This window comes from Rattus rattus, chromosome 17 (assembly GCF_011064425.1).
Source record: "Rattus rattus isolate New Zealand chromosome 17, Rrattus_CSIRO_v1, whole genome shotgun sequence".
Lineage (NCBI taxonomy): Eukaryota > Metazoa > Chordata > Mammalia > Rodentia > Muridae > Rattus > Rattus rattus.
The window spans coordinates 14720463-14733383 of record NC_046170.1 but is presented as its reverse complement, the minus strand read 5'-3'; the positions used below and the strand labels follow the sequence as shown (position 1 = coordinate 14733383).

General features: G+C 42.3%; 1 protein-coding gene across 1 annotated transcript; it reads right to left on the bottom strand.

Moving 5' to 3' along the window:
• Nucleotides 1-11480: 11480 nt before the first annotated feature.
• LOC116886677 (olfactory receptor 7C1-like) lies at nt 11481-12419 on the bottom strand. The gene has a single exon (XM_032888168.1). It carries the CDS (start codon nt 12417-12419, stop codon nt 11481-11483), a length of 939 nt encoding a protein of 312 aa, XP_032744059.1.
• Between the last annotated feature and the right edge of the window lie 502 nt (nt 12420-12921).

Sequence of the window (12921 nt, the reverse complement as noted above, 5' to 3'; positions counted from 1 at the left end):
GGAAGAGAGAGGCAAAGCTTAAAAAGCCACAGAAGGAATCATCAGAGCCTGGCTCCCACATGTGGCTTCCATACAGCCATCCATTAGATAAGATGGATGTAGCTAAAGAAGTGCAGGCCGACAGGAGCCGGATGTAGACCATCCTGAGAGACAGCCAGAATACAGCAACACAGAGGCGTAATGCCAGCAGCAAACCACTGAACTGAGAACAGGACCTGGATGAAGGAATCAGAGAAAGGACTGAAGAGTTGAAGGGCTTGAGACCCCATATGTACAACAATGCTACACCAGAGCCCAGGACTGGGGTTTACCACCCAAAGACTATACATGGACTGACCCTGGGCTCTAACCTCATAGGTAGTAATGAATATCCTAGTAAGAGCACCAGTGGAAGGGGAAGCCCTGGGTCCTGCTAAGACTGAACCCCCAGTGAACGTGATTGTTGGGGGGAGGGTGGTAATGGGGGGAGGATGGGGAGGGGAACACCCATATAGAAGGGGAGGGGGAGGGGTTAGGGGGATGTTGGCCCGGAAACAGGGAAAGGGAATAACATTGGAAATGTAAATAAGAAACACTCAAGTTAATAAAAAAAAAAGAAACCAAATTATATAAAAAAAATCTTTTTACATGTGTATATGTATATATTTTTAGAAAACTTCTAGTTTCTGTATGACTTTTTTTTTCTAATAGCCTTTAGTATTATTTGTTTCTCTTCATGTTTTCTCCTTTACCTGGCTAGTACAAGTGATGTTGTTGGAGGGAGTGTGCGACTGCCTCTTCCTGCTACCTGCAGATCAAGAGGAGGAACTCTCAGCTCCTTCTCCAGTACTATGTCTCCTGGATGCCACCATGCTTTCTGCCATGATGTTAATGGATTAAACCTCTGAAGTTTAAGCCAGCTCCAATTAAATGATTTCTTGTATAAGAGGCACAGTGGTCATGGTATATCTTTACAGCAATAAAACCCCAACTAAGATACTGACCCTCCTACCACCTACCCCAATTTAAACCTTCCTTTTCTCCTTCTCCTCCTCGTCCTCATCCTCGTCCTCCTCCTTCCCCTCCTCCTCCTTCCCCTCCTCCTCCTCCCCCTCCTCCTCCTCCTCCTCCTCCTCCTCCTCCTTCTCCTTTCCTCCTTCTCCTCCTTTCTCCTTCTCCTTTCTCCTTTTTTCCTCCTCCTCCTCCTCCTCCTCCTCCTCCTTCCTCCTCCTCCTCCTTCTTCTTAACTTTTTTACAGTCCAGTCATTATCCACCTCCCTCTCCTGGTCAGCCTTCCAACTGTTCCTCATTCCATTCTCCCCCAACCCCTGTCTCCAAGAGGATGTCCCCATCCTCCCACCCCCTACCCACAAGAGCTCCCCACTTCCTGGGGCCTCAAGTCTCTTGAGGGTTAGGTACATCTTCTCTCACTGAGGCCAGACCAGGAGTCCTCTGCTGTACATGTCGTGGGTCTCATATCAACTGGTGTATGGTGCCTGGTTGGTGGCTCAGTGTCTGAGAGATCTTGGGGATCCAGGTTAGTTGAGACTGCTGGTCTTCCTATGGGGTCACCTTCCTCCTCAGCTTCTTCCAGCCTTTCCCTAAATCAACCACAGGCGTTCCTGACTTCTGTCCATTGGTTGGGTGTAAGTATCTGCCTCTGACTCTTTCAGCTGCTTGTTGGGCCTTTCAGAGGGCAGTCATGATAGATCCCTGTCTGTAAGCACATCAAAGCATCAGTAATAGTGTCAGGTCTTGGAGCCTCCCCTTGAGATGGATCCCAATTTGGGCCTGTCACTGAACCTCATTTCCCTCAGGCTCCATTTTTGTCCCTGCAGTTCTTTTAGATGGAGCAATTCTGGGTCAGAATTTTTTGACTGTGTGATGGCAACATCATCCCTCCACTTGATGCCCTGTCTTTCTACTGGAGATAGACTCTATAAGTTCCCTCTCCCTGCTGTTGGGCATTTCATCTAAGGTTCCTCCCTTTGAGTCCTCAGAGTCTCTCACATCCCAGGTCTCTGGTACATTCTAGAGGGTCCACCCCCACCTCCTACATCCTCAGGGTTGCCTGTTTCAATTTTTTCTGCTGGCCCTCAGGACTTCAGCCTTGTTTTCCCCCACCTCCCAATACCTGACCATGTTCCCCATGTCCTGTCCCTGTCCTCTCTCCAATCAACACCCCTCCCTCCATCTTTCCCCCTGTGATTGCTTCTTTCTCCCTCCCAAGTGGGATTGAAGCATTCTCACTTGGGCCCTTCATCTTCTTAACCTTCTTGAGTCCTGAAGGTTGTGTCCTGGGTATTCTGTATATTTTTGGCTAATATACACTTTAGTGAGTACAAACCATGATTGTTCTTTTGGATCTGAGTTACCTCACTCAGGATGATTTTTTTTGTTCCATTTATTTACCTGCAAAACTCAGGATGTCTTCGTTTTTATTAGCTGAGTAGTATTCCACTGTGCAAATGAACCACACGTTCTGCATCCATTCTTCCATTGTGGGACATCTGGGTCATTTCCAGCTTCTGGCTACCACAAATAAGGCCACTATGAACATATTGGAACATGTGCCCCTGTGGCCTGATGGGGCATCTTTTGGATATATGCCCAAGAGTGATATAGCTGGATCTTCTGGTAGATCTTTTTCCAATTTTCTGACAAACCTCCAGATTGTTCCAGAGAGGTTGTAACAACTTGCAATCCCACCAGCAATTGAGGAGTGTTCTTTCTCCACATCCTCACCAACATCTGCTGTCACCTGAGTTTTTGATCTTAGCCATTCTGATTGGTGTGAGGTGGAATCTCAGGGTTGTTTTGATTTGCATTTCCCTGATCACTAAGGACTTTGAATATTTCCTCTGTTGTGAATCCATGTTTAGTTCTATACTTCATTTTTTGATTGGGTTGTTTGGTCCTTTGGAGGTTAGCTTCTTGAGTTCTTTATATATTTTGGATGTTAGCCCTCTCTCTAACCCTTTATAATCACTACATTATATCTACTCTTCTACTGAAAACCCTTCCATTCATGACCTTGTACCAATTTCCTCACCTCTGTGAACATTTCAGATGGAACACACATATCCAAAGCTTACATCCAAAAACCTGAGAGGAAACATGCGATGTCTGCCACCATCTGAATTACCTCCCTAAGAATGATCGTTTCTAACTCCACCCATTTACCTGTGGATCTCACAAATTCATTTTTATTAGTTTAATAATATTCTATTTTGTCACACATTTCCACCACATTTTCATTACCTATTTATCAGTTGATAGGCATCTAGGATGTTCTAGTTCCTGGAACTTCCTAGAACAGCAATGAACTCAGAAGAGCAAGCCTCTCTATAGTGAAGTTAGAGTCCGTACTGGCTGGTTCTGTGCGTCACCTTACCCAAGCTGGAGTTATCACAGGGAAAGGAGCCTCCCCCGAGGAAATGCCTCCCTGAGATCCAGTTGTAAGGCATTTTCTCAATTAGTGATCAAAGGGAAAGGGCCCCTTGTGGGTGGTACCATCTCTGGGCTGGTGGTTTTGGGTTCTATAAGAAAGCAAGCTGAGCAAGCCAGGGGAAGCAAGCCAGTAAGTAACATCCCTCCATGGCCTCTGCATCAGCTCTTGCTTCCTGACCTGCTTGAGTTCCAGTCCTGACTTCCTTTGCTGATGAACAGCAATGTGGAAGTGTAAGCTGAATACATCCTTTCCTCCCCAACTTGCTTCTTGGTCATGATGTGTTGTGCAGGAATAGAAACTCTGACTAAGACAGAGTCCTGTGGAATATGCCCAATAGCAGATAGAGGAACTATGTGGTTGTTACCTTTCCAGTTTTTGAGAAACCTCCACACTGAATTCCACAGAGGTTATACCAGTGTGTGCTCCCACTGACAGTGAAGGTCCTCTTTCCTCATAACCATGCCAGCATCTGTTGTCACTCATTTTTTTAGAGCTAGGCCATTGTAGCCGGGGTAGGACAAAATCTCAAAGTAGTTTTGCTTTTTCTTTCTGCAATTTTAAAAATTAAAATACCATCCCACCATTTCCCTCCTTTCACTCTTTCCTCCAATATTTGCATGTTCCCACACAGTTTCCTCTCAAATGAATGACTTTCTACATGTACTTATTATAAATTTTATTGTTATATAAATATAGTCTCGTGTCCTTTAGTATATATTTCCGAGACTGACCATTTGGTACCAACTAACCAATTGGGGAGCTCCTCTCTGGGGATAAATGACTAATGATCCCCTTTTCGGCAGCTAATTGCTTGTAGCACTTTACTTAGGGATGAGGCCCCTTGAGCTTTTCCTTTTCCACTTTTGCACCTCTAGTGGGGTTATCGTTACATCAGGCCTTGTTTAGGTAGCCATGGCATTGAGGTTTCCTGGATATACCTTTACTCTCATTTTCTAGGAGATACAGTCTCACAGCAAATCTGGTCCTCTGGTCCTTACAATCTTCCTGCTTTCTCTTTTATGATGCTCCTTGAGCCTTAGGTATGGAGGACATGTTGTAAGCATAGTAGCAGAGCCTTAGCACCCATAATCAATTGTTTTCTGTATTTTGACCATTGTGGCTTTTTAAAAAAGTAGTGGTCTCCATCTGATGCAAAGACAAGCTTCTCTGATGAGTGGTGAGAGCTAAACTTATCTGAAGAGGAAACTTAAGTGTGCTTTGGAAAGTCAGTTGTGTCAGATGGTGTTTTACTGGGCAAACACACGAAAGGAGTGTTTTCCTGAAGCAGACACAGGTGAAAGGATGTGTGACTGATTCTTCACCAATGGCCCGCATGTATTGGTTTGCCTTACAATGCATATCTGAGCTGTTAGTTTTGACCCCTTCAAGAGAAACACGCCATAAAAACTTCTGGTGGTGTTCTGGTAGCTTCTTGACACATCTTTGGACTCAAGCCAATTGGCAGAGTAGTGTCAGCTGATACAGACCCATGTGGAGTTTTGATAAGATAGACTCATGTGCTGAGGCAAGATACATGGCGAGGCAAGACCTTGGAGGACATGAGACATTTGGAGGGAGTATAAATAGGACTCAATAGACAGTGGCAGGGACTTGGCTTGCTCGCACAGTTGGCTCTGCAATGCTTCTTGATCTCTGCTTCACTGAGAGAGGCATAGCCACTGTGGCTTCCCTAGTGGTCCTGGTCCCTCTTGCTGATTTGTGACAGTTTGGCTGAGGCCTGGCTCTCCCACCTAGGCCATGCATGCCACTGCTGCTCATTTATGTTTGCTATCCTGACTCTAATAAACTGGACTGCTGGTGTCTCTGTGAAGTGTTTGTGAGTAGATCGAACTGATGGTTCCTGTGAACTGAACTTTTGATTTCTTGACAATGCAGATGGGATTTATGCAAAGAACAATTTCTAAACAGGTCCACTGTTCCTGTATCCTAATAACCTTTCTTTCCCACTACCTCTAGTAGGTGGTGGGCTAGAAGGGAGGCTAAAGCATTTAAGGATTATAAACGCTGTCTTAGGATTTCTATTGCTGCAAAGAGACACTGGGACTGTGCCAACTCTTATAAAGGAAACACTTAACTGTGGCTGGCTTCCAGGGATTTAGTCCATTATCATCATGTTGTGAAGCATGGCGGCATGCAGGCAGACATGATGCTGGACGGGTAGCTGAGAGTTCTATGTCTGGATCTGCAGGCAGCAGAAGGTTCAGTAAGCCACTGAACCTGGGCTTGAGCTTCTGAGACCTCAAAGCCCACCCCTTAGTAGTGACACATGTACTCCAACAAAACCACACATACTCCAACAAGGCCACACCTCCTAGTTGTGCCGCTCCTTATGGTATCAAGGCAGGTAGTCCTCTCAGAGTCCACCCTTCTATTCTGTGTATATATAAGCTCCTTATTCAGGCTCCAAATAGTCACATTAAGACTTTTAAAGTCTCAGTGGAAGTTTTGCTATGTGTGTGCTTGTGGAAGTTAGGGATAAAACTGACTTTTTATAATTATTCCTCTTTATCACCTCTTTGGCCAAATCCTTATAGCTAGTGATTTACAAACTTTCAATGTCTATAGAAGCATGGGCTCTAACTCTACCATATCTATTTCTCCTTTGGTAGAGTTGTAATCACAAGTTTTCTAACTCAGTCTTTTCATTCCAGGAATAATGATTCTGACACTTAATTATGAATAAATGCCTAGGCCATAAGTGTTGGCTTGCCCCCCAACTAGCTTATAATGTATATAACCCATTTATTCTAGTCTATATTTACCATATGGCCATTTACCTCTCCTCAGTTTCATGCTTCTGTCTTCTCTGAATCCAGGGCAAAATTCTCTCACCTCTGCTCCTCTCCCAGAATCCTATTTTCTATTGGATGTCCCTCCTTATATTCCCTGCCTCGGTTAAAAGGCCATCAGAGTTTCATTGGCAGGTGAAGATTCTACACAGTACTTAAGAGATTCTCTCTCTCTCTCTCCCCCTTTAGCCTAATAAAAGCCTCTTTCTCTAACATTTATAAACTATACAGTAAGAACAATTATGAACACTGTCAGATAAGGATTACATTCACAATGTCGAGTCCATCTGTGTTTGGCAACCTTGGAGACGGAACTCCATTATCTATCTGACCTTGGTGATTCACAGCTCTGTACCTGACTCATCTTCTATCATAACTTGCATTACCAACCACAAATGTACTTCCTCATTATACTTTCTCCTTTTCTTCTAAAATCTAACTCCATTTTTTTTTTTTTTATATTTTCATTCTTGTATCTGTACTCACACTAATAATGCTTGATCTCCTTCAGGCATTGCTGCTGGACTAGAGTGACGACTCAGTCACCACTCTAAGAAAGAACTTAGAGTTGTAGATTGTCAGCAATGTTCACCACCCTTGGAAAGAATTTGGAAGAATAAATCGCTAGTGAAGTTAGGTTAAGATATTTTTGCTGGTGGCTCTGATGCAGAAAATCTTAGACAGCAATTTGAAGTTCAGAAAAACATACTCTTAATATTTGATCTGGGGACTTTTTGAGCTCAGGGAGGAACAATGTCAGCCTAACTAGCATTGACTAATGTGACTCTTACTGAGGCTGATTGATGGTTATTAATTTCTTGTACTCAGTTTTTGCCCTCAGCTTCCTGATATAATTTAATAAAATTTGCTAATGTCCAGATGTACCTTCTGAAGATTTAAAATAAGAATGACTGATTGTTTTTATATAAAAGTTTATATTTGTAATTTTAAAAATAGTTTTATAAGATTATTTTTAAGATTAACCATAAAATAATCTATCCTTTCCGTGTAACCACAAATTGCTACCTGCCAGTAAGAAAAACTAGTTGAGAAAATTACCTTCCTTGTTCACACTTTGTTAATGTACAACAAGTTGCTTAGTTACAAATGTATGTGCTTTCTTGGGAGTAAATTTTTTACCTGTACCATGTAAAGTTTTTTCATGTAAAGATATTGGGGGTCATAATATTCTTTTATAGTCATTTCCTAGAAGAAAAATAGAATGTAATCACACTGTAATTCTATATTGCTTGAAAGATTTTTCTGGGATATATAATCAGTGGGAGAAAAAATAAAGTTGTTGGAGCCAGCTTGATGGATTCTGCTCCATCCAACAAAAACTGTATGCATGTATATATATATGCAAAGTGGATGGAGCTTTGCTCTATCTACTCAATGTGTGACTATATCCATTCATCAAACCTATATCTATATCTATACCTATATGTATGCATGTATGCATGTATGTAAAGTTGTTGGAGCCTGCTCATTGGAGTTTCCTCCACCCAATGTTTGTGTGTGTCCCTTGCCCCTACTTTTTTCTCTTTCTCTCTTTTTTTTACTGGGCTTTTGTGGGCCCTCAAAGAAATTCTTTGTCAGCCCCCCACCCACAGGGAACATTCTCACTGGCACCAGTCAATTGCTGACTTTATGCCCTGCCTCAGTTTACCCTGGATGTCAAAGCTGGTCTTTGACAGAAGAGTTTGAGATTAATGGTGTTGGCAAAGGAGATTTTAAGACAGCCTAGTATTGACTATGCCATGTTGTCACTAATAACCTCTCTGTGCAGATATATAATGAAAAGGAATAAGCTGACCAAAGAGGATTATAAAATACACAGCATGAGAAAAAGAGCATCAGGAAGTGTCATGGAGCTGAGTCTAATGCGCAAAGAGATAAAATGTTTAAAGAGAAGCCTTAAAGCTTTTCAATAAATGAAATAAAGGGATAGTGACCTCAGAGCAAGACCTCACCCAGCTAAGCTTCCAACTTATAAATATGAGTTAAAGGAAAGCTGGAGTAGTGAAGGAGAGCATTGGAGACAGAAAGCTGATTCAAATGTCATTGGATGAAGGAGCTGAGTTTGAGAACCTCATTGGGCAGCAGAACTTGGCAGCTTCAATCATGTGGTTCTGGGTTTCAGGTCAAGAATACAAGAAAGGAGATGTAGAATCTCCCTCCAGGGCTAATGAAACACTTTGAGGCCAGGAATGTGTCAGGGGTGTCTCTGCATGGAGGCTCAAAGGGTCATTGTCTGAAGCTGTGAAAGTGAGTCTCAACTCTGTTGGCAACTCCAAGATGTTGAAGATGCCAGAATTTTGGGATACATACCAAAGAAAGCAGCAGACTGGGTGTGGAACCAGCCCAGAAGAGAATTCATTGCAATATACAAAGCTGAAAAGTGTTGGATGACAGGGGAGGTGTGACACAGTTCCTGACCCTTGCCAGGCCATTGATCCCCACTTGTGCTGATGGCCTGAAACTCATCTGCTGTCTCTTCTATTTTACTTTCAATCTCTCTTTCTGGGGAATATACTTCCTCCATTACTCAGAGCTAATCACTCCATAACAAATAAAACAGATGCAGTTCTCAAGAATGAGGAATGAGGAATGGTCATGAGGCTGTGGAGGATGCTTGGCCTTTTAGGGCCATGGGAAAGGATCTAAACAATCATGAAGGCCATAAAAGCCTACATAGTTCTTTGTAGAAATAGTTCATTGTGACTTGGCCTTGAACTTAGAATTATATGAGGAGATACATGTACTTTCTGGTCCAGTGGCTGCTGCATTAATTAGCCAGGGTGAACTTGGTGGTATCAAAGATAGTTAAAGTGGTCTCAAGAATAAAAGGCACAGATAGGAAAAGAAGGAGAAATCTATAGAAAACAAACAAATGATAGATGGATTTCTTTTCTAGAAGGAAGGATTGGATATAATCTAGAAACAAATAGTTTTGGAAGGAGAGTGCATGAGGCCATGGAATTGCTGGAATAAGGAGCCAAAGATTGGAGTATAAAAAGATAACATATCAGCATATAAAAAGTTAGTACTTTGTTGTTCTAGCTACTTGAAGGATTGAAGACAACGACGCCTACTTTACTTGCATAAATTTTAAAATCATTTTATGTAAGAAATCATTTTAACCTTAGTAGTCTGTCACTTTTCTGTTCTTACCTGAAAATAATTTCTAAAGACTGCTGTCCGTTGTACCAGGAAACCGGAAGAACTACCTGTGGAGAACAGGCTGTATAAAACCTATAAGGAAATGTGCTTTTGCTTTGAGTTTAGTTTCTGTTTTAAGGAAGCAGGGGACTAATGATTTGGGATTTATAAAATTCATGTAAATTTAAGGATTTCTAAAAAAAAGTCCTAGCAATGTTCAAAACCTTGATAGTGTAGCTTTAGCAAATAAGACTGGGTTTGGCCTCTCTGGTCAAGAGAAGGCAAAAGAATGAAAAGGAAGAAGGAAAAAAGAATGAGAAGAAAGAAGGAAAAAAGGATGGGAAGAAGGAAGAATGAAGACAGGAAAAGGAAGAATGAGGATCCTCAGGCAAAGAGAGGTCAGAAAGCTTGCATCTCCTACCAACTCTAAGTCATTACTGAATCAATGCCGCTCCTATCCCCCCTTTCTCAGGAAATTCCTTATGCTGAGGCTGGACATCAGCAGTTGGAGATCTGAAGAACACTTTGACATTAGACATGGAGATGCAGAATGCGAAGTTTTCCCTGTTGGGTTTCAGACTTACTTTTGACCAGTATTTCCTTTCTGTGATTCCTTGTCTTCATTGTGAAAAGGCAATATATGTTCTGTGCCATTGTGTGTTGGAAATATGTGATCTACCTTTTCATTTTTATTTTATAAGGGATTACATTTAAGAGATTGTCATGAGTCTCAGAAAAAAGTTGGGGCTTTTAAATAGTATTGAAACTACAATAGACCATGAAGAATTTTGAAGTTGGACTGAGTGTAGTTTTGCTTTATGATATGATTATATCATATCCCTGTGGGGGCCAGGGAGTGGAATTGATGTTTTGAATTAAAATGGTACCTGTAGGCTCATATTTTTTACTAGGAAGTGGCAATATTTAAAAGGATTAGAAGGATTTGGAGATGTGGCCTTGGAGGAATTGTGTCACTGTGGATGGGATTTAAGGTTTTGAAAGTCTACGATAGGCCCAGACCAGTCTCTCTCTCTCTCTGTCTCTCTCTGTCTCTGTCTGTCTGTCTCTCTCTCGTGTGTGTGTGTGCGTGTGTGTGTGTGCATGTGTGTGTGTGTGTGTGTGTGCATGTGTGTGTGCGTGTGTGTGCGTGTGTGTGTGTGCGTGTGTGTGTGCATGTGTGTGTGTGCGCGCGCGCGCGTGTGTGTGTGTGCATGTGCGTGTGTGTGTGTGTGCGTGTGTGTGTATCTATGGATCAGGATATTGAACTCTTAGCTACTTCTCCAGAGTCATGTCTGCCTGAGTGCTACCATGCTTCCCACCATGATAATAATGGACTAACTTCTGAAACTGTAACCAAGCCTACAATTAAATGCTTTCTTTTATAATAGTTGCATTGCTTATAGGGTCTCTTCACAGCAATAGAATAGTGACTAAGACAGCACATATATATATAATACAGAATTTAATGCTCCTCCAGATTGAAAATAAGAAAACTTAAAACTCAGGCAAGGACTTGAAAACACTTCAGAAAACAACATTTACAAATTGCTAATAAACACAGTAAGTAAAGCATTTGAGTATGTAAATATAGTTAGGAAGTCTTAGATCCCAATCTATTGAGCATTGTGTCCCACTCACTGTTCCTGATCAAATGTGTCCACAAGGTCAAAACACACAGTCAACAAAGACAAAGTTATCTCAACTTTCAGAAGTGCTTGTCATGTAAGCATGAGCACCCAAATTTAACCCATAGAATCCATGTAGAAAGAAATCAGCATGACGCACATTTATAATCCCAATGTAGGGCAGGAGGAGACAGAAAATCCTTGAATTTCACTGGCTAACTACCCGAACTGAAGCAGTGAGCACCAAGCCTCAAGAAGCCCCCAGGGGGACTCTGTCTCCAAAAATAAGGTTGATGATCATCTTGAAGAGGAACATCTGGAGTTGTCCTCTGTTCTAAACACACACACACACACACACACACACACACACACACACACACACACACACACACACGCACATATACACACCTTCTCACATACACTTAAACACATACACATATTTAAAAACTACTTTCAAGGTGAGAATGATACACTACATAGTAGTGTATTCAGGGCTCTCTTCATGTCCCTGTTCCTCAGGCTGTAGATGAAAGGGTTCATCATGGGAGTGACCACAGTATACAGAACAGAAGCAAACACCCCTGCCCAAGAAGCCTGTGTCCATGTGGAACTGAGGTACACTCCAAGGCATGTTCCATAGAACAGAGACACGACTGAGAGATGGGAGCCGCAGGTGGAAAATGCTTTATACTTCCCTCCCACTGTTGAAATCTGCAAGACAGATGTCACAATTTGAGAATAAGAGAAAAGTATCCCAGCAAGAGGAAAAAAGCCCATGATGCCTGTTACAACATACAGCATGATGTTGTTGATGAAGGTGTCAGAGCAGGCTAGCTTAAGAACTTCAGGAAGCTCACAAAAATAGTGTGGGATTTCCACGATGGCACAGAAAGACAGTCTCAGTGCGGTTAAACTCTCAGGTAGGGCTCCAAGTATGCTTATGAGCCATGCCAGGAGAAGTAGCTGACAGCAGAGCTTAGGGTTCATGAGGACTGTATAGTGCAGGGGGTGGCAGATGGCCACAAAGCGGTCATATGCCATCACAGTCAGAAGCAAGTTGTCCAGAAGTCCAAAGACAGTGAAGAAGTACATCTGTGTGATGCAGCCTGCGTAGGTGATGAGCTTACTCTGAGTCTGGATGTCCAGCAGCATCTTTGGGACAGTGGTAGAGGTGAAACAGATATCAGAGAAAGATAAGTTAGAGAGGAATAAATACATTGGTGTGTGCAGCTTAGGGTCAGAGACAATGGCCAGGATGATGAGCAGGTTCCCAAAGACGGTCACCAAGTATAAAGACAAAAACAGCCCAAAAAGAACAGGCTGAATCTCTGGATTCTCTGAAAGTCCCAACAGGTAAAATTCTGGAATCCCTGTGTGGTTGTGTGGTTCCATGTAAATGAAGTTTCTGTAAGAAGAGAAGAAACAGGATGACTGAACTCAGAGGAAACAAACCTAGCAGGGGTGCATCTGCCTTAACTCAGACTCCAAGCATTGGTGACAGAAGGCGTTTGCTTAGTGCTTGCCCCTCTATAGAGGCTGAGGTTTCTAAGTTCAGCCATAATCTCCCGTGGGTCACCTCATGTGGGACTCCTAGCTATAACACTTAATGTAGTATTCACATCTGACTTCAGACACTGAGCTACCCCAGCTCTTCCTTAGTCAGCCTTTATCACCTAAGGTATCTTCAATTACTTTTGATCATTTATTTTTAAAAAATGTATTCTTTGAGAATTTCATATTCATGCACAGTGAGATATGATCCCTTCCACTGCTCATTACAGCCTCTAGTTCCTCCCATGTTCATCGAATAACATGAACAGCCCTCCCAACGTCACATCCTACTTTTTACACAATGTGTTTTTATTTCTTAGTTATTTTTCCTCTTAAAATGGGT

Coding starts and splice junctions, on each gene's coding strand:
- LOC116886677 (XM_032888168.1), bottom strand. CDS start 12,419: ATGGAACCACACAACCACACAGGGATTCCAGAATTTTACCTGTTGGGA.